At 36.4% G+C, this 24633-nt stretch overlaps 1 protein-coding gene across 1 annotated transcript; it reads right to left on the minus strand.

Annotated features, from left to right (window-relative positions):
- Nucleotides 1-9076: 9076 nt before the first annotated feature.
- LOC108370359 (putative cyclin-dependent serine/threonine-protein kinase DDB_G0272797/DDB_G0274007) lies at nt 9077-23183 on the minus strand (the record flags this gene model as incomplete). The annotated part of the gene is made up of 3 exons (XM_017625684.1): nt 22215-23183; nt 21845-22133; nt 9077-9136 (listed from the first exon to the last, which is right to left on the minus strand). Coding segments are annotated over exons 1-3 (1318 nt in total), but the record flags the coding sequence as incomplete, so codon positions are not given.
- Between the last annotated feature and the right edge of the window lie 1450 nt (nt 23184-24633).

Raw genomic sequence — 24633 nt, forward strand, 5'->3', positions numbered from 1 at the left:
CTTTTTACCGCATAAATCCAATTTTATATTAGACGTGCACTTTACATAACTTCGTATTTGCGTGTGTGTGTGTGTGTGTGTGTCTGTCCATTCACATTGCTTGCTTCGCCTTATCGTGTCACATTTAGTTTCAAAGTTTTCCCCACACCAATTTTTTCTACAAATTTGACTTGAATCTATGGCAAAATTTGCGTACATAACTACTACATATGTGTTGACATTTTCAAATGCTTTGACACATTTGTATTGAAAATCTCAGACATGGTAGGAGTTATAGTGTTGAAAATAAAGTACAACCTCAAGCCTCAACCTCAGAAATAACATATCGGGTTTTCTTTAAAACTACGTATTCAAGACGTAAGAGTTTTTGCAATCAGACAAGTGTTTCTAAATTGCTAATTCATGTCAAAGCGAAGCCAAGTTTTTGTGCCCGAAACAATTGACAAGGGTTTAGCTATCGTTGTGGCCATTTTGGCAATTCAAACATGTCTTTGATCTGTCAGCAAGGGGTATCCGCTGGATCTACATGTCGATGATCGGACCCCTTATCAGTTATGCATCAGTTATGGTGGGGCAGACGCTCAATCAATAGTGTGGGAAATCTGCTTGCCAAACTTCAAAGGGCAGTCGCCGTGTGCTATAAGGGAGCTTTCTCTATAACACCTTCATAAGTGAGGATACAAAGTGGAGCGAGGCCAAGTTTGCTGTTGAGAAAGATCTAGACACAGGTGTGTTTTCAATGCCCCGTATGCGACCAGTACCTTTGCTGAGGACATTCTACAAGGTTCAGTTTCCTGAGTTTACGTTTCTGTTGTGACAACCAAGCTAAACTCAATGCATCTCGACTATATTATATTGGAAAATATAACGATCGCCCCGACCCGGTCATGAGGCATCTAACTATTTGGATAGAAAGTGCTAAGACCAGGTATTCCTCGGTCCGCCACCAGTTATAGCGCTTTCACCTTCGGTCATCGAAGCCACCGTCTGAAACTGGGTGAATATTTCGCTCAGCAATAACTGGGAGGCTTCGAGAGGATGCAGGTGGCTAAAACCATTTGCCCTTCCTGCTTTGAAGAAGAAGAGAAGGCGGAGCACTTTTTGTGTATTTGCCCCACCTTTGCTACGATTAGGGATGAGCTTTGTGGCAGCGTTATGTTGAGTGACGAACAACTAAGCTCTATGACACACAGGAATCTGGTATTGATCTTATATTCGAAATATATATTCATAGTTTCTGTAAAATGAAATTTCTATTTAATGAAGCGTTTTTTTTTTGATTCTGTTGGAATTTACTGTCAAGAATTTCGACGTTATGTATCGACTTTAGCTTAGATTTTTGAAACCGAAATACAACAGTGAACAATATATGAATTGTAGAAGGGTAAGCATTTTGTTTGTGAAAAGAACTATTTAAAGTATAAAAATTAAAAAAAAACCGAGTTTATGGCTTGTTCTCAAGGCTCCTAGTTAGTTGCATGTCTACAATATATGGGACAAATAAAAAATATGTAAGTATGTTTTCGATATTTTTTTTTAAATTTTTTCATTGGTTGCGTTCATAAGACGTAGCTGTTTAGCTCATCTGCTACGAAACTGCTGGCAACTGTTGAACCCAACAATTACGTCTTAGAAACGGCTTGATGAATATGCTGCCAAATGAACAGCTGATAAATGTAAACAAATGAAATTGCAACAAATAGAGATAGTTGCGCCGATATTCTTTAGAATTCAACGCTGAGCGGACGCCGTGTTGAAAAATCTTTCAATGTTACAATGAATTAAACAGTGTAAAATTATATAGCAAACATCTTAAAAACATATATTCAGAAACGTAGTATTGTTATAAAATATTTTAGTTACTTTATCACGTCAGTAATATAAAATATAATAAATATGTTTGCAACTGCCACCTAATGAAGCGGCGTTAAATTTAATATAAGCGGCGTAAGTCTTTTCGATCAGCTGCGCAAAAATACTTTAGGCTAAGCCCAACACGTTGAGTTAAGGTAGCGTAAAAATTTACCGCTGAAAAAAATGGCGGAAAGTTGCCAACTGTTGGGCTGAGCGTAACTACTCAACTGTGCGTTTCTAAGACAAACAGCCAACGGTTACCCAACAGTTACGACTTATGAACGCGCCCATTGTAAACAACCTGATATTTCCACAATCTAGTTCACAAATCCGTCAATTATGTCAACAATGACATTTGAGAAATGTCACTTGCGCTACATAGTGGCATACAATATGCGCACACCTACCACAAAAATCGATTACCAATCGAATTTCATATAACATTTGGAATAAGATATGTAAATGCATTGGAAGGCAACGGCAGTAGCCACATTTGATACAAGACCCGAGGGCAGTTACAGCATACAACATTTGACAGCACATACATGCATACACAACATAACAAAACGGCTAACAATTGTTGCTAATTGCAGCGGATATCTGTAAATTAACAAAAAAAGCTAAAACCAAAAAAAAAAAACAAAAAACTAAGCCAAGAACAGGGTAAATATTTGAAAAACACAGCTGACAAAATTCCACCAAAAAACAATACTATTCTTTAATGACAAAATGTCGCCACGGCAAAACAAAAAAATAAAAAAAAACAAAAACATATTTACAATACTTATATGTATGTACAATGTACAATAAAATATAAAAAATTTACAACAGAAAAATGACTAATTGACAGTAAGCTGCGGGAAAATCGAGATAAACAAAAATACCTGTAGTGGCAAAGGTGGAAAAAATAATACCAACTCGTTAATTGTTGAGAGTTTGCATTAACGCCTCTGATAAGCAATATGACACCACTCGCTGGGTAGGTGTGTAAGTGAGGGTGTGACAGACAGCAGGCGTAGTCGCCAGCTAAGAAATGTCAACTAAAAAAACATTGTATGTCTGTGGCTGAATTCAAATTTAAAGTTTTTAGAACTGCGTAATCACTATAAAAATTTCATACAGTTAAAATCTGGATTAAATTTAATTAAAAAATTTATAAATAAATACCAATTGAAAATGCTAACAATTTAACAGTCAATTTGTCTTATCAAACAAAAAAAAAAATCATTGCATACAGAGTTGTATTTTGAATAAAAAAAAAATACAATTTCTATTTATGAAAATAATAATTGGCATTTTTCCAACGTTTTTGCTTTGCTTTCTAGCAACAAAACAAGCGGCATTCATTCGAAAATTCCCTGAAATGGCTCGTGTGCCGATTGCACACACCTCAAATTAATGCAAAGTATGCATTTTTTTGTGTGGAAAATTACATTTTTTTCACACTTGTTGGTGTGTGTGTGTGTTTTTTTGCGCCATGTTTAAGTTTACCAACCGAATCGATTGATTTGTCGGTTTGCGCGCCTGGTCGAAAGCTTGATTGGTTTGGTTGCACGCTTGTTGGTTGGTCGGTTGGTCGGTTGGTGGTAACCGCTTCACCGAGTAAGCGTTTGAGTGACTGTCGTTTAATGCATGCCAACGTGCCAGCAATTTTTCGGTATTTTCCACTTTGAATTTATCCATTTTTTTTTTTTGCTGTTTGTTATGTGTGTTATTTTAACGCTTCTGGGTGATGGTGGGCTAGCTAGCTGCAGCTTAGCTTGTGGCACGTTTCAAAACGTTTTCTCATATGTGCAACATACAAAGCGATTTTGATATGCTAATTGCCGCTACATGCGAGTACGAGCAACAAAGTGCTTATTTACGTACTTAGTTATGCATTTTGTTTTTTTGCTGCGTTTAAACATCCATACAGTTGATATGAAAATTCTGTATTCTATGCAACATTTTCGCCATTTAAAACACATACAACCAGCAGAGACAATTTTAATTTTTTCTTGCACAAAAAGCTGTTGCCTTAAAGTATGTTCAGACAGGCCGTCAATCGAACAATTAGCCAAGCTTTCTCGATTAAGGCGCTAATTGAGTTCGATTTACGATACGAAATTTGAATTATTAATTGCTCGATTAGTGCTTAATTGAGTAGTAATTGAATGCATTTTTTCATATAACCCAGCTGGGTATGTTTTATTTTGACTTTCAGGTATGTTTATTGAACAAATAGCAAAAAGCTATTTGTTTCTAGTCCTCTTTTACAGCTGATATTCCATCAGCGATGGAAAATTGAATTTTTAAATTGTACCCAATCTGCTGAAAAACTTTACCTAAAATTTTCCCAAAAATACGCACATGCATATGTTAAAGAAAATAAGAGGACAGCCTTTCCCTTCGATACCATATAAACTTCTGGACTCACATTAAACAAATTTGGCTATGCAAAAAACTCTCTTCGAGCATTTCGATCCAAAATTATATTTTCGAAATGGAGAAATATTCACCGTCTTTCTGGCGTATTCAACTGCTGTTACGTTACTTTGACCACCATTTTGTATCATTTGTTTACCCCTCCACAAAGGAGGACAAACTACCCACAGCAGAAAACCAATGAAATGTAAATAAGAATAAAACTGATTTAATGAAAAGTTATTTGATTAAGTTCCGAATGTACCTCAAATGGTGCGTTTGCACCGAATGTACTTTCAAACTAAATAAAGGTACGATTGTATGAAGTTTTCCATCACTGTAGTTAATCGCGAAGCTGACTTTGTGTCGTTAAACGAGCAGCTCATTGTGTGTGAACAACCAATAAAAGGTTAATTGACTAAATTAGATTTCTGTCTAAACTTAATATTAAGCAGAGTGGTAACTTTGAGCCACACAAATTATGATCCCTTCAATATCATGAACAAATTGCACTCAAATTTTCCAACATACTTTGTAGAACACAAAAACCCCTTCCGACATAACTAGAGTGCCACGCGCCCTTCACCATCCTTACAGATTGAACATAGCTATAAAAAGTTTTGATCCAAAATATATGAAAAAGAAATAGAAGTTGGTAAAGCATGTACACTCAGCCAAAAGACAATGGGGGTTTCAGCCAAGTTATTGTTTGTTGCTTTTAAAATGCCAGTAACGACATTATTATGTGAGTAATGATTCGGCACTTCGAGTCAGGGGTTGTACCCGTTAATCAGCAACGAATACATACGATTTCTACGGCTCTGGTGAAGTGAAGAACCAAATCAACGACGAAGAAAATGTATTGAAGTTGAACATTTGAAGACACATTTACAGAACGGTTGTATCTAAGTGTGCAGAGATGCTTGCTGTTATTTGCCAATTTCAGAAAGTCCGGGTTCAAATCCCCTTGGAAGCAACATGTTAAAATGATATAAAAAATTTTATTTTGTGTCTCCAAACTATGAAAAGGCATCTGTGAAGTGCAGAATATAAGCGTATTCAAACGAAGAAAGTGTGGTTAATATCACCAAATCATTCTTGAAAATATCAACAATGGTATTGTTAATATAAAACAAAAATCACTTTGATTCATTTTCAAGTTTGAATTTGGTAAAAATACCCAATTTTTGGTAAATTTTTTCTCACTGCATTCACAAAATTAAAGAAAGTAAACCCAACCCGTGGAGTTTTAAAATCGAAATAAATTCTAGAAGTTCATTTCACTGAGTTTTGTTTCGTCTGCAAAGAAGGATTTCACAGAAGCTCCATTCAGGTCCTACGTTATGCTGGTCAGTCACATAGAGTTGACGTTTTACCGCTCTTTTCCTACAACGATATGTACATTTGCCGACGTGAAGAACAGTTCAGATTGCTAATTATTGCAGTTTGCTTGACTTCAAACTCATTTAGGCCATGCATAATTGAAAGACTGGTACCTGTGATAAGTAGAACATAGCTACTGGGTTGTTCTGTAGACTGAAGAAGTACAGAACGAATCCATAAAAAGCCATAATAGGTTTTGGTGTTGGTTTACTCTTCCGACAGCGTCCGAAAATGGCAGACGAACGAATTGTGAGCACTGCAAAAAAGTACAACCACAAAACCGGCTTGCCTCCAAACCAAAATTTGACAAAGAATGAAAGAAATTCGTTTCGAAAGTCCCATTTCGTACTCAGCATTTCATTACAGTACTCGGTATTTCATATTCAATAAGACACGACGTAGGTGTACTTTTCTCAGCCACTGTACGTGTCATAAGTATTTATATGCTTTGTGAATTACGCCACTTGGCAGCCTTAGTCGTCTAACTACTATGCCACCAGCCACTAGACAGTCAATCTAAATGCTCCTTCTATTAGACATTCACTGAAATATCAAACAATTTTCGCATTCACGCAAAAAAAAAAACTAGCAAAATTATGTATAATTTAACGGTGGTAATTCGATTTGTTATGCTGTGCAAAGGAGTGAAATTAACTAAACCATGATTGATTGCAATTTTCAATTACTTACATTACCTGATTTTGAATTAACGTTAGTTAGGCCTAAATTCACAAGTGACTTTATGTATAGTTGGTTTAGGTGGATTCATAAAAGTATTAGAATATATCTCTTATAAGACTACACTAATCGAAGGGTGTACTCGTTTTAAAAACGATTTATTTATTATAGTTAGAGCAGTCTCCTTTTTCTAGAAACGCCGCTTTTGACCCGGAACCTTAAGTCTGACTTCTTTCATTTTCGTATCTGCGAGTTTAAGACTTTAGAGTAATTGAAATGAGGGGAGGGCGACGTCAAATATCTACGAGTTATTCTTGATGACAAGCTTCGATGGAATCCTTCATAAAACTATTCAAAAGCTTAGGGCTTCTACGAGGACCTACCCGAAACTAATGGGTAGAACATGGGCATCAGACAAAACTGGCAAGGCGGATGGATGATGCCATCTCCAAGCTCATTTCATGCTGCACCCCTCTGGTGGAAGAAGGCAGAAGTGAAGTCCACGCATCAAGCTCAGTTAACTACAAAGACTAGCCTACTTGGGCATCACTGACGCGATGAGAACAACCCCAACCGCGGTTCTCGAAGTGCTTCTTGGCCTGCCTTCCCTACACATTGTAATCAAGAAAGAGGCTCAGCTCAGTGGAAAATATAGAGGACGATAAGCTTATACATACACCCTTCCACCATCAAGGTTATAGAACAAGAAGATGAACTGCGCATTAGCTTTGTGGACCTGTGCCTTCCGAGATTATACTACACACATAACTTCAAGGTTTTTTTCCCGAAAGAAACAACTGGGACAGCGAACGGCCTAAACCCCAGAAGGAGAGCAACCGGCGGCTCCAAGACTGACCACGGCATCTTAGCAGGAGTGTACGGCATCCAACCCAGTCGGAAAAGAAAATATAATATCTACATATGTACACTCGGACAGCAGAGTGGCGCTCCTTGCTCTTAAAGCGCTCGAGGTCACCACAAAGCTGGTACGGGACTGCCTTCTACGTTTAAAACTTACCGCCCCCAGGAACCGTGGACACAGTGGAGTCATGGGAAATAAATTAGCAGATATTCTCGCCAGAAAAGGGACTGCGTAGGGATTCATAGGCCCAGGACCCTTTACCGATCTGCCATGGAGCTCCGTTAGCCGAAACTACTATACCTGGATGAAGAACGAAGCTTAACATTACCGGACAAATACGGGAGATAACAGAGAAGCCGACTCCCTCAGTCCGGATATATAAACTCGGATAACTGAAGAACTCCTTCACCTAAGTAGACATGAAGTAAGAATTGTACAGGTTTTCTTACTGGTACTGTAGGGTAATGAAACACTTGTCAACATAGGAGATGTTAACACTGATCAGTGTAGGTTGTGCAAAGAAGAACAGGAAAAAGCTGAGCACATTATGTGTCACCGAAAAAGCCTTCACTAGACTTCGCTTCCTAGGATCACCGTACCTAAAAAATAGCCATGCTTAATTTTTTCGTTAAAGTTGATACTTTTGGTGCGATTTCCGATAATCCGGGCCTGGGTCGGGCAGTGCTGTTTTGGTCTGGGCTTCACTAATTTTCTCTACGTGCGTGTTTTCGAATATGTGATCTATGCACACTCTTGCCGGGCCGGGCCAGAAAAGTAGGCCCGCGCCCATCTCTAGACCAGATCAGTCCACGAGCCATGAAATTTGTATCGAATGATTATTTGTATCCAGCCAAATAAAATATAATGGCAGCTGCTCTCTTCCCAATAATTTAAGGCTTGCTGCGCATGTTTTTTTTTTCTTTTTTATTATCGCTGCAGCACTACTGTAGATCAATAGTAGTCGGAAGCCGCACCCACTTATAAGGCTGCAGTCTTTAGCAAACTCCGTACGTGTGTACATTTGTAGATAAATAAATATATATGTATATACATACATATATCGCCAATCGAAAGATTCATTAATATTTCATAACAATTAAACTCAACATTAAATTACATCTTGCGAAACATGTTTGCTACACTTGCTGTCCACTACTCCATTAAGCTGATACATGTAAAAGCCTAATCACTTCGCCAACTCTACAAATCATTGATCTACTACAACATAAATGAGCTACCTTATCAGCGTTTTGCACTTTGCGCCTGTCAAATATGAGTTCAATTTCAATTAACTCGACCAACTGCTAACACAAATTTGCCAAACTCGAAGAAAAGGGGGGGCGAGGGCCGAAATTATGTTATGCCAACGCACAACAAGCACAACACATTTTCCACACAGCTACCGATCGCGCTGTGGTCAGGCAAGGCATCCGGGCGTAATGAATTTTCATTCCCACATTCACTAGGCACGGATCGGCTTACACATAGCGTCACGGCAACCCAGCCCATTTCGAGCCAAAGTAAATGCACCCCCAAGTTAGAGGTGGCGCGGCGCCTGCAGCTAAAAAATGCTCGCAGTAAAAAAGGCTGCGTTAAATATTTTATAGCCACAGTTTAAATTAAAAACATGTCGTTAATAAAGATAAAATGGCGGTGAGATTGTTTTTCAATCAGGCGACAAAACAAACAGCAATAAGAAGCACAATACACTAACGAACGTTAATGGTAATGATAGTTTTTTGGGAGAAAATCGAGGTGTTTTGGCGAATGTCAGTGCTTGGTTGTGCTGGACAGACGAACGAATGGATTAAACAACGTATAAACGTTTGGATTTTATGATCGCAGCGAAAACATTTGTTTGGCAACATAAAGCGATTGTTGATGGAACGTACTCACGCGAACTGGCAATGATGGTAGATGTGAAGAGCGCTTGTTTGTGATTAGTTTGAGACTTACCTGAAAAGAGAAAAAATAAAAATATGTGTTAAAATCATGGTATGAAATTTGATTAATAGAACTTTAATATCAAAAAGAATTTTAAAAACTAAAATATATATATTTTTTAAATTGAAATTAAAAACAATTTTTATTTCATTTATTGTATTTTTGTTTTATTTCATTCATTTTATTTTATAAAAATAAAACTAAAAAATATCAGAATAAAAAAATACAAAATAAAAGAAAGCAAAGCAAACAAAATCGAAAACGTAAATTTAATAAAAAAGTAGACATAAAATAACAAGAAAAAAAAAAAAATAAATAAATAAAATAGTTTTTAAAAAAGTAAAATTGAATCCTTACTAATATATTTTATAAAGCGGGTTTGTTTGTTTGTTACGCTTTCACTATTTCACCACTCAACCAATTGTCATGGAATTTTGCATACGGGTGTCATTTATTGAAGTTTAAAACATAGGATAGCTTTTATCTCGATCAGGTTTTTGGGCAAATTGCACTAAATCGAAATTTTCACTACCGCTAGGGCTTTAGTGGTAGTGCATTTCAATTTTGACTAGTACTACACTAGAATTTAAAAAGGTTGTAGTTTGAAAATATTTCGAAGAGAGTTGCCACCTGCTTAAAAAGTGGGATTTAATTAAATTATACACAACAATATCAACAACAACAACAACAATATGAAATACTAAAACGAAAGAGTGTTAAGGAATCTTTTGTTGGAACATTTAGAATATTGTTTGGGGGTATGAAGAGGGTTGCCACCTGTTAGGTACAATATTAAAATCAATTCAAATAATTTCTTAAGTTAAATGAACTATTACAATATGGGCATCAATCGAAACGTGTTTGAAAATGCCTTATTTCTAAAGGACATTTGAGAGAGTTGCCAACTGTATAAAAAATCAAATTGATTGAAGAATTTAGGAAATTAGGTGATCAAAAAAAATGTATAACAATATAAGTATCAGACAAAATAGATTTAAGAAAGTTGTAGTTTGAAAATATAATCAAAGCGTTGCCACCTGTTTGAGAAGTCAAGTTTAATTAAACTGCAAATGCATGTGAAACGAAATAGTAATACAAAAAATTTTGTTTGAACATTTAAAATATTTTTGTTTAAAAACAAATAAATTCACCTGTTATTAACTTAATTAAAAAGGTAAATTAATTATTACAATATGGGTATCAATGGAAACGGTTTTGAAAGCGCTACATTTCTAAACTACAAGTATAAGAGTTGCTTATATTTAAAAAGGTAAACTCAACTTCAATGAAGGGAATTAGATAATTGAAATATGTTGCACAATATGGTTGCCAGGCCCCAGGTTTAAAAAGGTTTAATTTGGAAATAAAAAAATGCAAATGTGAGAATCTCTTTTGTTTTTGTCTGAGCCTTAGTATGTTGAGTTTTATTAAAACCAAATACTCCTAACGTAACACGAACAAATTTCATACACTCAGCGTAGCGGGTGAGGGAAAATAGTTATATAATATAAAATCATTTTCTTACAACTTTAGCATCATAATTAATTAATTTCATTCGCTTCCTTTCTTGTTTTAAGTTGTGAATAAGTTTCTTTGCTACACATTTGCCAAAAAAAATACAATAAAGCTATTTTTTTCCATTAAGCAAATTTGCAACAAGAAAATATGTATATATGTATTTAAAGAAAATTATCCTCTTAAAAAGTGTTCTACATGAAATAAATGGAATGAAATTAATTTCTGTAATTTTTTCACTTTTCACAGTTAACTACCTGGTTTGATAAATGAAATTACAAACCCGTTTCATATCACACCTCATTTCCTATAACCTAAAAAATCACCAAGTGACAAGCAGGTGTGGGTTGTGTCAAAATAGCTGATTGAACGCTATGCGCGGAGTAGGTTTTGCCTCTTTTTTTTTTCAAAAGCGTCAAAAGCGGACATTTGCTGTGCAATCGTCGCCCACAACGCTGCCACTATTTTTTCGATTGCTGCCTTGCCACCTACTTAACACAAGTTTGAGGCATGTTAGGCAGAAATTCATACAGAAAGTAAGTATGTAACACACTTGACTGTCAAGCAATTTTTTTTTAATTTTTGTTTATTCGTTTTTGCATATTTTGAGGCACTTTGCTGTTTTAACATTGTCGATTTTTATTTTGAAACTTTATTTATTAAGGTTTTTTTTTTTGTGAAAAATTTGCAACTGTATTGTGCAAAAAAAAAAAAAGAACAGCGCTCTATTTCTTGGCGTGTCGTAAAAAAATGCCGTCAAAGGCGGAGAACCTGTTTAACGCGTGGCAGGCACATGTTGCAAGTACTCAAGCTACATACATACATACATACATGCATACATATGTACACATATCAGTAGATCAGTGTTTACCTAATTTTTAAATATATTTCATACAAGATTCTACTTGTGAATATGTAAGTATATTTTTTGTATACTTTTTATTTATTAATGTCTAACTTGTTTTCTTTGTAACGCATTTTGCATAATTATTTTTTTTGTTCACCAATTATGTGTAATATTTTTCTTACGTATTCCATTTTTTATAGACTTTTTATCGGCGAGTCTGCAGCAACATCATAAATTAAGTTTTCCCATAAATAAATAATAAAATTTTGTTAAATTTTAAATTGGCGCTATTTTAAAAATGTTTGTATTTTTTTTAAATTAGTTTTCAAAAAATAGTAGCCAGCAATAATTTTATACTCTATTCGCCTGTAATTATAATTTATGAGATGAGGGAAAAATTTTGAAGTTGGCAAAACAACATTACGATAAGCAAGTGCTGAAAGGCAGTTGAAATCGCTGTAGTTGCAAAATTGATTTGGTGGCGCATTTAGGCCAACAGCCACTTGAGAGTGAGCGTCAAAATTCAAAACTATTTCATTAATAATATTTTTGCATAAACATAGTTTCTTTACATTCTGATTAAAAAAACATTTTCGTACAGCACATATCGTGCTTTTGTATGTACATACGGTATCGGTCATATCTATAGCACACCATTTCAAAGTGAAATTGTTTGCCACTATTAATTATTTATTTATTTTTAAGAATCTTCAATTAAAATATAGTTCATTCTCAGACAAACCCCATATAAACCCAAGTTTAACAATTTGTAGAAAACTACAGAATTTTTTTTTAGTACACAGTTTTTTAGCCCCTTCAATTTTAATTTGATAATTTGCAAATCTCAAGCGGCTACAAATTANTTCTCAGACAAACCCCATATAAACCCAAGTTTAACAATTTGTAGAAAACTACAGAATTTTTTTTAGTACACAGTTTTTTAGCCCCTTCAATTTTAATTTGATAATTTGCAAATCTCAAGCGGCTACAAATTACCGTTAATTTTTTAGAATTCATTTGTCGCATCGGATTTCTATAATGAATAAACTCAATTTATTTGTATGTATATGGAAAAAATCCGCAACACCTTTGGCGAAAACAATTCTAAAAAATCAACGGTAACTTTTAGCCATTTCAAACTTGCACATTATCAGGCTAAAATTGATTGGACTATAAAATTGTGTATTAAAAAAAATTCCAACACTTCGGAGGAAAAAGTTTGAAATTTGGGTGAAAAAGTGTTGCACCTTTTTGTAGTTTTCTACAAAATTTTAAACTTGGGCTTATATGGGTTTTATTAGAGAAAGAACTGTATTTAAATTGAAAATTCTTAAAAATAATTNAAAAAAAATTCCAACACTTCGGAGGAAAAAGTTTGAAATTTGGGTGAAAATGTGTTGCACCTTTTTGTAGTTTTCTACAAAATTTTAAACTTGGGTTTATATAGGTTTTATTAGAGAAAGAACTGTATTTAAATTGAAAATTCTTAAAAATAATAAAAAAAACATAAGTGGCACACAATATCACTTTGAAATGGCGTGCTATAGCCATGACCGATACTCTATATGTGACCGCATCTGAGAAAACGGTGTTATTGTAATCAACTTTTCTAGAAAAATGCTTTTAAAGTAATTTTTAACATATTTTTGGGTTTAAGCAAAAATAATTCCAGGGGGTGAGAGCATTAAACTTCGGACTTTACTTTTTCACTGCATTTTTTGACCACCCTAATGTACATATTATGTGCACACACCCACACACACACACACTTAATTAAATTAATTATTTTTCTCATATATATAAATACATACATATGTATGTAACTTTTCAATCCTAATTTTTCGGGTCAAAAGAAAGTCTCCGATTAAATTAACCACAGCGGCTGAGAATTGTATTAAGACACTCAATAAAAAAATTTTTTGTGCCAATTGAACTGCTAATGAGGGCTTTACGTAGATAAGAAGCTAAGTAGGCTTTAGTTAACAAGCTGAATTGTGTTTGGGGTTTTTTTTTTTTTTTTAAATAAATACATACATATTAAGTTAAGGTCACAAGAGCATTGATAATTAAGAAAACAACGTGCAGCGGCTATTATGAAATTATGAATGTGTATATATGTATGCATGTATGTTGGTATGATGTGATTCGAAAAGATGCATATGTCAAGCATACGAAATGGTACTAATGCATTTTGTTGCATATATGTATATTCGTAATTTGTTTACATATGCATGTGTGTATGTAAATGTGTATGCATAAAAATAAATAATATTTTTGTCCGGTGTTTTACGATTTTTTCTTTGATTCATTTTCGAGCTTTGTATTAATAATTTCTGCTCAATTAAATATGTGACAAATGGTTGCTGCCCTCAAAAGCGATGCCTGACGTATACGATTTCGAACAAATGCCAAATGAAATTGGAGATAAATACTTAAATATGTATATATGTATGAATGTATGTACGGCAATCTGCAGGGCATTCGAGATTAGTAAAGGAAATGCAGGTCGCGGCCTTAAAGCGTGGAAATTTGAGAGTTGCAACTGGAAGTAATAAATCAAAATTACATTCGAACGGAATGTAACATAAAATATTTGAAATATAATTTGGTTGAAAGAAGTATTTTGGAAACATGTAAAATTTTGTAAAATTAAATCAATGGCAAAAACAATAAACGGTTAAGTCCCCGAAAATATCAAATTCACTAGCACACGTTAATTAATTGCATTTTCAAATTGAAAATTTTCTACTACTGAACAGGAAAAAATTTCACCTCGCCATGGGCAGAGCTAGAGTAGCAATACTTGAAATTGTGCTAACCCCTTTCGAAGGGAACAACAACGGTTAACCATGCAACTGCCTTGTATATGTGCTGCCACCAACAAAAACCACAAATGTCAACGTTAGCTCCATCAACACCAACACTAACTCAAGTCAAGTCATCAAAAATTTACAGCGGCAACCATGAGTGGCATATCTACACATAGAGGCATATGTAGTGCCACTCTTTTTTTTTTTACCAACCAAGCGCGTATTTGATATGGCTAGCTCAGCTGATATCTGGCACCAAGACTCTTGACAATTGACTTGAACCGCATGCATGGCTTGATTCGGTTTTGGTTTCGTTGGCTGCAGCGCGTGGCAGCTGGAGAAAACTTAAATGGAATTTCACTCTTCAATTCAAGCGCGACACGTGATCTCTAAACCATAAGCCGCATGGTTTTTCTATGCAACCTTCGCCTTCTCAGCTTATCTTTCACAGTTGCATCTACTTTAATTGATATATTAGAGGCAGCCGCAGCGCAAGTCACACTGGGTCACAGGGCTGACCGCAGCGGACATTAAGCTATTAACAAAACTTCGATCGGTTCGTTTGTGGGATTATTTAGGTAGTGTTATGTGGCAATTTTTAATATTTTGAATGAATCCTTTTTACAAAGATTTTAAAAACCGATCAGTTAACATACAAACTAACTGGACAAGCTATCCTCGAAGTGGTTTCTTCGAGCAATGAGAGTATTGAAGCCTCTTTTAATTACTTGTGGTGTGTTCTTGGACACGAAACAATAAAACGGGCTTCGCATTAGTGCGAGAAACCCATGACAAGTACAGTTCCCAAGGGGTTTCTTTATTTTTTCGTATTAATAACTGCGGTAACTGTTTGAATGGCGATAAGCTGGTATTTATTCTAATCCTCCCCTGCCAGAGGCTACCGCCTGCGCAAAGAAGCTTCCAACTCTCTAATTCATCGGTCTTCTCATTGCCTTCGATGTTCCTATAGCCGACAACCCAGACAAGAGAGCCGCGTATTGAAGCAGACACTGAACATAATACCGTTTTACACTTCTGGACTAGCTGGGCCTTTTGGATGGGTGATGCTAGTGCTAACAGAGCCGCTGTCAGAGGCTGTCAGAGTATATTGTTGCTTTCTTAATACTGCCAATGCCTTCTCCTAGAACCGTACAAGCTTCAAGGATGGCTAAGACTTCCGCTTGAAAGATGCTTGCCTCATTCCCTGGACGGAGAGACAAGCAGATGCCGAGTTCATCGGAGTATACACCTGCGCCCACACCACAGGCCATCTTTGAGCCATCGCGTCGTTGTAGAGAGAGATTGCCTCCTTATAGGCCACTATGCCCCTCCTCCCCTCTCTTATGGGTGGGATTTTCACCTGTATGTTTTAAAAACTAAACTGCATCTGGTGGGTCTTTTGCCGGGTTTGTATTTCTTTGATGACCGTCCCGTGCCTGATGTACTGTTGAACGGTTTTTCGTCATTCCTTGTCAATTTTAGTTCGGAGACGAACCGGTTTCGGCGCTGTACCATCTTTAGTGTAATTTTTTGTTCCACAATACATCATATGGTAAAGGCATCAGCATACATTTTTCCTCTGGTGGTTTTGGATAGAGAGTTATGGCTGTCCACAACTATTATTTGCCTGGTGAAAGGCATAAAACGCTCTGAAAGGAGGGCGTAGAATTAAAATTTTTTCGCGTATCGACAGGAGACTGCAACTCTGTTCGAGCGGTGAATATAAGTCAAAGGGAAAATATAAATCGATTGTTAGGAAGTAAAATACAAGGTTTTTGAATTTTAACAAGATATTTGGACGAGAGGAAAAATGTGATAAATATGAGAAGATGAAAATTAATGTCGATGATATATTGCTATTCCAAAGAACAAAAAGCTTTGGTGCGTATCTCTCGAAGTTGATTCAGAAACTCATGGGGGGCTGAAATGTTGAGTAAGTTAGGAGCATGAATGAATGCTCAGTTCATGGTGCNAAAAGCTTTGGTGCGTATCTCTCGAAGTTGATTCAGAAACTCATGGGGGGGCTGAAATGTTGAGTAAGTTAGGAGCATGAATGAATGCTCAGTTCATGGTGTTAGTCAGTATTTTCTAGAGCTTGGAAACATATAACCACTAGCCGTGAATTCAGATTGATAATGTCAATAGACAAGAAAGGTCCTTAAAATTTTAAACAATCAGTCTTTCAAAGCGTAGTATCCAGAAAGCCTGTTTATGACAGAGAGAGCTTTTGTCTTGCCTCACGTGCATTCTAATACATTACCAAAAAAAAGTCGCAATTTTTTCCGCAGGAATTTTAAATGTATTATACTTTAAGATTTTCACCAAAATATTTCCGAAAATATTCAGATTTACGTGAGCTGGACCAAATTCAAAATACCTAAAAAAAAACATCATTTCAGATCGGTGCTAGGCAGCCAGTAGCCTCGCGGGGCTATGTTTGCTATATATGCGTGTGTATTTCTCCTGACACTGCCTCAGATGATAGAAGAGTTTAGGCATAAAAGAGCATAAAAATGTTTGAAAATTTTATCAACGGATTCAAAATACTAAGATTTTTGGAAATGGTTTCAAATCAATCCAGCTCACGAAAATATAAATATTTTTCGAAATATTTTGGCGAAATCTTTCAAGTGTTGACGATAAATCTTTCAAGTGTTGACGATAAATTAGCCCACTTTACAATGCTGGTAAAATATGTTATTCTCCGTAGTCTTAAAATATTGGACAATAGAAAGCCCTGGTTCACTAATAACATTATAACCCTCATTAAGGATCGAAACAGGGCATATAAGTACTGGAAGCGTAATCCCACAATTGATCGCTGAAATGTCTATAAGAACTTAAGGAATAAAATAACAAAGAACTTGCGTCAAACGAAAAAAAATTGCCTTAAAAATAAGTTTACTAATAACGTTTCGNATAGACAATCAAACGCGTCCTCTTTTACAGTCAACCAGAGTCTAGTTTGTAATCCTGTCCATGAATTTACGTTTAACACAACTACTGAAGATGAAGTTGTCAAATGCATCTTTGGTGTAAAATCGGATGCCATTGGTGTAGATGGACTTAGCCTACGTTTTCTTAAACTGATCCTCCCTTTTGCTCTTCCCTCACCTACACATATCATCAATTTTGCCCTAACCACTTCGACTTTTCCAAACCAATGGAAAATTGCAAATGTCATTCCGATCCCAAAAAGCAACATTTGCGAATCTCCCGTTAACTATAGGCCCATCAGTATTTTACCAGCATTATCAAAAGTGTTTGAAAAAATTATTTTCAATCAAATAATATTAAGCTGGAATCCCACGATTGCCGCAATACACCAATTATTGCCTCATTTTATGCCCCAATCGTGTGATTTCACAATACATTGACTCATGCGGCAATAGAGGCCGATATTGTGCTTACTGTGCCCAATCAAATACGGCCCGTGTGCGGCAATCGTGTGATAGCTCGATTGGCAATCATGGGGCAATGAAAATTTCAAAATTGCGGCAATATTTATTGTATTCTTGTGCGGCAATTGAAGTGAACAATACACATCAATATTTAGGCTGTTTATTAATAATTAACTTTTTTACTTCCTTATGTGTCCAAAAATCACTGAAATTAATATCCTTGTTTTCGGAAGCAACATAACTTTTAATTTAATTTGTAGTGAAATTATAATTTTTCTTGAAGTCCATAACGGAATCTTTGCCGCGATATATACCACCACAAGCAAAACTCATACGAGAAGAATACGAAAGGTATTTTATGTCACCAAATGGCGGACTGCCATGACAGTATAAATTTATTAAAAAAAAAAAACTTAAAAGTTCAATACAGCCCACGACAAAGCAGTAGAACCTCAACATTTTGACCAGTCTTGACTATGTTTCTTCTACTTATTTAATCTTCATTATTTTCGTATAAAAGTATAGCTCATTGTCTAACAAAAACTGCATAAATCCAAATTGCAAGCTTTATACAAAAATTATAAAAATTGCTTAAACTTTTGAACACAATCCCACGGTTTATAATTTGGATTTCTAGAAAAAAATGGTTATTTAGTTTTATAGCTCATTAAAATTTAGTACAATGTTGAGTTGATTTTTTATAATTTTTTTAGCTGACGGTATTATGCACTTTCTTCTCTGTAAATTACTTTGTAAACTGCAAAACAAAATTTTTTCTAGAAACCCAAATTAAAAACCATTGAATTGTGATCAAAATTTTAAGAAATGTTTATAATTTTTGTATAAAGTTTGGAATTTGGACTTATGTGATTTTTACTAGACAATGAGCTATGGTTTTATAGGAACAAATTAACATTAAACAACAGAAGAAAAAAGTCAAGACTGATCAAAATGTTAAGGTGCTATCTTTTGTTGCGAGCTGTACATATAATTATAAAATTTAATTCCAAACATAAATTATGTAAATTCGCAGCTTTCATTTAAACAAACATAACTCTTTTGTACCAATTTTACTTGTAATGAATAAAAAAACCTCTACGTAACAAAATTAAAAAGAAAACTGTTGCAACTTGAACTCCACATAGCACGTTGCAGTTATCGTCGAAAAATAAAAAAACTATACAATCAAACTTCTAAATAAATGCGTGAGTTTTCGTTGGGCACAAGTTTTTGCTTCTTTGCTTTCAAACAACAACAAATTTGCACAAAATGAGCCCGCAATATACAAAGCAGATGCAATTGATTTATTTTTTTTTTATTAAGAATACGCCATTTTTACACAACAGAGAAAAAAACAGAATTTAGAGGTCAGCGCAACACTTTATGGTCACAATTGCCGCATGCTCGAACAATCGTGTGATAAGTTTGGGGCAATTATTGTCACTATATTGCTTTTCGCCAACTTACGGCAATGAGAATTGTATAAAAAGACTGTACAGAATTTCATTGGGACAATTTTTTTATTGTGCTCCAATACAGCAGATTGGTCCATTTGCGGCAATCGTGGGATCTCAGCTTTACACTTAAATAAATACAAGCTCTTGAGTGAGTTTCAGTCTGGATTTAGATCTGGTCACAGTTGTTCCACAGCCGTGATAAAGGTAATGGACGACATTCGCCCCGCTTTCGATAGCAAATTTTTAACAATTTTGGTACTCTTAGACTTCTCTAAAGCTTTCGATTCCGTCAATCACAATATTCTACTCTTAAAATTGCAACATTACTTCGGGTTTACTAAAACATCGGTTAAATTAATAGAAAGCTACCCTTCAAATAGACTCCAGCAAGTCCAATGTGGGAACGTGTTTTCTAGTCGCATGATAATCCCGTCAGGAGTTCCTCAAGGATCTATATTGGGCCCTATACTCTTTACCGCTTTCATTAATGACATAGTTCACTGCTGTCAAAATCCGTCTATACACCTTTACGCTGATGATACTCAGATTTATTATTCACGCCCGATTGGGCTTGGCGAAGAATTAGTTTTCAGACTTAATGATGATCTAAAGAGAATATCAATTTGGGCGAAAATAAATTGCCTTTATTTAAACGCAGCCAAAACACAGGTACTTCCAATATCGCACGATGCTGTCGACCTTACTAACTTATCGCCTATCATTCTGGAAGACTCGGAAATCCTACCAACTAATACAAAACTTAAATTAGTGAAATCTCTCATCGTTCCTCAAATAACCTACTTTGCATCGGTATATTGCAAGCTAAGTTACGAATCTAAAAATAAACTAAATTTGGCTTTAAATAATACTGCTAGATTCGTATATTGTAAAAGAAAGTTTGACCACATTTCGCCATACACTAAAAACATTCTCGGTTTCAGCTTTGAAAATTACTTAAAGGTCCGAATTATTTTATTTGTTTTCAAAATAATTAGATATCGCCAACCAGACTACCTTTTTAGAAAATTAACTTTTGTTCAGTCCTCTCGCACGTATAATATTATAGTCCCAAAATATAAAACATTAACGGCCTCCAGACTGTTCTTTGTTAGTGCCATCAGACAATGGAATTCGCTACCAATTTCTGTTAAAAGCATTAAATCAGAGAGATGTTTCAAAACGGCAATTACCTATATTTTTACTTAGTAACCTATGTGCCTCCCTCTCTTAACTTCTTCATCTTTAGTAATCCATTTTACCTATTCTTATCCTTTACTAAAGATTATGATATATTACTGTTAGGTTAAGTCTAAAATAAGTTTAAGATCTGTAATTTAAATGTTAAATTTGTGTAATGAAAAGACTATATGTCTTACCGTACATCTGTCATAAATAAAATAATAATAAATTAGATAAACTTTAGATAAATTAGAAATCTTAAAATATAATAAACTTTTTAATTCCCCTGGAAAACAATTCCGATTTTTTTTTGTATGGTGAGTGATGCACCTTAATGTACAAATAATCTCAAACAGGATTACGTAAAATTCTGTTACAAAAGAATGCAGCTCAAAATTCATAAAATAACCCGATTGGAAATTTTATAGACAAAGCCATGAAAATGTAACAAAATGATGGCTAGATTTCCATAACCGAGATTCTCATTGCAGTGCCAAAACAGATTCTGGCATGGAAATCCCTTCTACAGATAATCTATTCCGGCGCTTAATAGATTTTTCTAACAATCTTCTCACCCAATATAATCTGAACAAGCGCTAGCATACAATAATTAATCAGAGATAATCACTTTTTGACTGGCACTACCAGGCAATATCTTAACTTGGGTAACCAATCCAGGCGCTGGGTAGATTTCTCTAGTACGTTTAAGTTGGAAGCGCCAGGCCAGTATCTGTTATGCGACAGCCTTAAAAGGGAAACCGTGACGGGCATAGGATAACAAGTTTATCTTCTTAGAGCCTAGACTGCCTCCAGAATAATAGTTTCCTTTTGAGATAATCACTTTTGGTGTTGGAAAGATTTTTTAACTGAGATCGTTTTAGCAGTGCCTGGACTGTATGTATCCTACTAAAATCTGCCTGCAGTAACCAATCCTGTTGCCAACAATTCTTAGAAACGCCCTAGCGCATGTCTAACACCTCGATACTTTTCTTGACGGGCGCCAGACGGAAGAAAGCAAATCTGATCAGCGCCTGTCCAAAATTCAGATTTATATCCGGCTGCGACGATATAGAAAAAGGATGGAATAAAAATATGGAACGGTTTACATCCTTTAGTATTATCTACAAACATACATATCTCGAACGATAGGCCGCACCAACGATTGGTCTCCAGACGATACCGTCTCTGCTTGCAATTTCGCTTAACTCGCTGGCCTTGGTCTTGCTTTACGTCGGTAACGTTGCAATCGTCTCTGTAACGTTTTAAACGGCTAGAATGATCTTGCTGGACAATTTTTTGAAGCATTCGTCTGTAGAAGAATCGTTCGTGCGGCCTATCGTTCGAAATAGATAATAAGGCCTGTTAATTAAAGAGTCAACCACACACTTCATAATTTTTATAGCATCAAGTAATAATAATTTTCTGCACGAAAAGCATTGGAAAGCAATATTTTTAATGCCTGAATGCCAATCATCGTTTATTGCATGCGGAACCCAATTCTCGCAACTTACCCCTTGGCCTTGGACGCTGCTGGGTGTGCACTGGTATGAAGCGATGCGGCACCAGACGCACGCCTGGTGGACATGGCAGGGTGCCAATATTACGATACACCACAATGTCGGTGTTGCCCTGTATGACAACGTGATCTTGGCGATTCTGTATGGTTGTGGTATCGTAAACAGTGTGCTGGGGCGGCTGTGGCTGGGGCTGTTGCTGCTGCTGATGATTATAATGCTGTCTAGACGTTATGCTGCTTGAATTGCCGACGTAATGATGCTGTAGCTCCTCTGGTTGTTGTTGCTGTTGTATATGTTGTCGTATTGTTGTTGTTGTATTCGTTGTGATATGCTGATGATGATGTTGATCGATGGACGTGCTGACGCGCAAAGTTGTGGCGGGCGTGTCGGGTTGCAGCGGCGGCTGCGACAGGAAATGCTGGCTTTGAAGTTCGCGCTGGCGATTTTCGCTTTGTGGCAGGTGTGCTGGTAGCGGCTGTTGTTGTTGTTGTTGCTGTTGTTGATGGTGATATTGTCCTTCGCGTGGGTTATAGGAAAATTGTTGTTGCTGCTGCGTTTGATGCAACCTTTGTTGTTGCGGCAGCGCTGCTTCTTCCCTTCGCTTCGCCTCGTCAACAAATTTTTGGTGCTGTGGGCGCTGCTGTTGTTTGCGTTGTAGCTGTTTTTGTTTCTCCTGCTGCGCTTGCTGCCTTCGCACATTCTTTGGTATACTTTCTGCGGTTATTCGTTGCAGTTGCGGCTGCTGCGCGCCCACAGCTAACATGTTGCGTGTTGCATGTGTTGCATTCGGTTGCATGCGTTGCAGCAACACTTTTCGTCGCTTACCCTTGTAACGCTGCCCCGCTGGCGATGCTAACGCTGTGCGATTTTGCATTTTTACAGGATATTTGCGGCGCAACTTACGCTTTGCCGGTTGTGCTGTCGCCGCAGGCAACATTGTTGCTGCAACATCATTTTGTACAATTTCATTGTTAACACTTAGAGTAGGATTAACACTATTTACACTAACACCAGCGCTGGCGGCACTATTATTTACAAGCTTCGTGGGACTCTCCACGAACGAGAGCTGATTGGCACTGGATGCGCTGTCATCCGTCAACATGTTGACACGCGGCAAATGTTGCACGACTTGCAGTATGAAGAAGAGCAGCAAAATGGGGCGGCATAATCGCAACATTTGCCGTGTATTATGATGGCACTTTGTTGGTTTTCGTTTATCGCGTTGTTTTTGTTTGCGCGCGGCGTTTACACCAGCGGCTGCTGGGCCACATAGCAGATGCTTCACATCAGCGGTAAATGTCACGCTGACAGTTCGCTTGACAAGCGCTGTCATTTTTAGTTATTTTTGCTTATGTTATTCTAAGTTTATTCGAAAGCATTAGTTGCACTTTGAGTGAAAGCATGTTGAAATATCGGCCGCGTCACATTCACTCCACTCGTATATGAACTTTGAAAAAATAATAAACAAAACGAACGATTATAGATTTTGTCGCACACATATTATAGTCGCATTTAAAAGTCAATAACTTTTGACATTTGCCTTTGACAGCTGCAGTGTTGAATTTTTATTGAAGTGGACTGTTGGCTACCGCACAATCCGCAGTCACCTGCCGCCTCGCGTACAACTCAATTAATTCTCACTAATTTACAATTTATTTTCCCTCAGCATTTAACCCACTTTCTAGTTTTCCTAGTCTTGTATCGAAAAAAAAAGGCACGATTTCGTTTTTTTTTCGGTCTATGTACTTTTGCAGCAGTTGCCGCCTGTTGCGCTATGTCGCGTCGCTTCGCGCCATGGGGTAACGTGCAGTACCCCGCGCTGTCGCTTCAACCACATGTGGTGCATTACGCGCAATCAGTTAATTATATTCGGCAAAATTTTATTGCACAATTGGCAACTGCATTGAGGCGCACTGTTGGTGGTCGCAGAGCTTAGAATTTTGTTGTAAAGAAAATGAAAAAATTCCTATGAAAAATTGCCAAAAACTTTTTAGGTGAAGTGTGACTTTTGCTAATTTAGTAGGTGCTGAAAATGGCTTTGAATGTCAGCGAAGAAGCAGACAAGCGCATTGGTCACGTGCAAACAGCTGGATATCAAATGATTGTATAGGACAAGAGGATACGATGGGTTTATTAGAGCCTGAGAAGATCAATTTCACTACGAGTTTTAAAACCGAATTAGCCTCGTACGCTTGTTCAGGTTTGGCTGCTCTACTTTCAAGCGCCTATAAGGCCCCCGATGGCTATTGACATCACCGGATTTCCGACACACTGTAAAAAATTCTTGAACGCTTTTTGAGTAAAGGACATATGGACCAAAATAATGACCGTAGTGTTAGAGCGCGAACGAAGTTATATCACGAAACCTGTCTAATGTAAGTGGACTAAAGAATTGATCAAATATATGGTGCCGCTCAGAAAAAAGGCGCTAGACCCACAGCTTGATTCTGGAAAGAGCACAATATGCACAAAATTGTTGACTTGAATTACCACGTCACCACGACTGCTTAGCAGAATACCCAACCGTAGACGAGAAGGCGACCCCTTTTGTGCCACGTTCTCTAGAGATGGTGTCGTTTTCATGGCCAGCGAGTGAACGTAAACTGAAAATTAGAAGAGGAACCCACCTCCTGAAATTTGTCACGAGCTTAAATGTAATTCTTCAGACCAAAAAAAAAAAAACAAATTAATTTTTCTCTTTTGATTTTCAAGTTTAATTGTTTAAGAAAAAAATGTAATTTCATTTAATATTTAAAAACTTGTTTAATTAATTTTGTTCTTTT

This window comes from Rhagoletis zephyria, unplaced genomic scaffold, assembly GCF_001687245.7.
Source record: "Rhagoletis zephyria isolate East Lansing unplaced genomic scaffold, Rhagoletis_zephyria_1.1 Rzeph_scaffold_04174, whole genome shotgun sequence".
NCBI lineage: Eukaryota > Metazoa > Arthropoda > Insecta > Diptera > Tephritidae > Rhagoletis > Rhagoletis zephyria.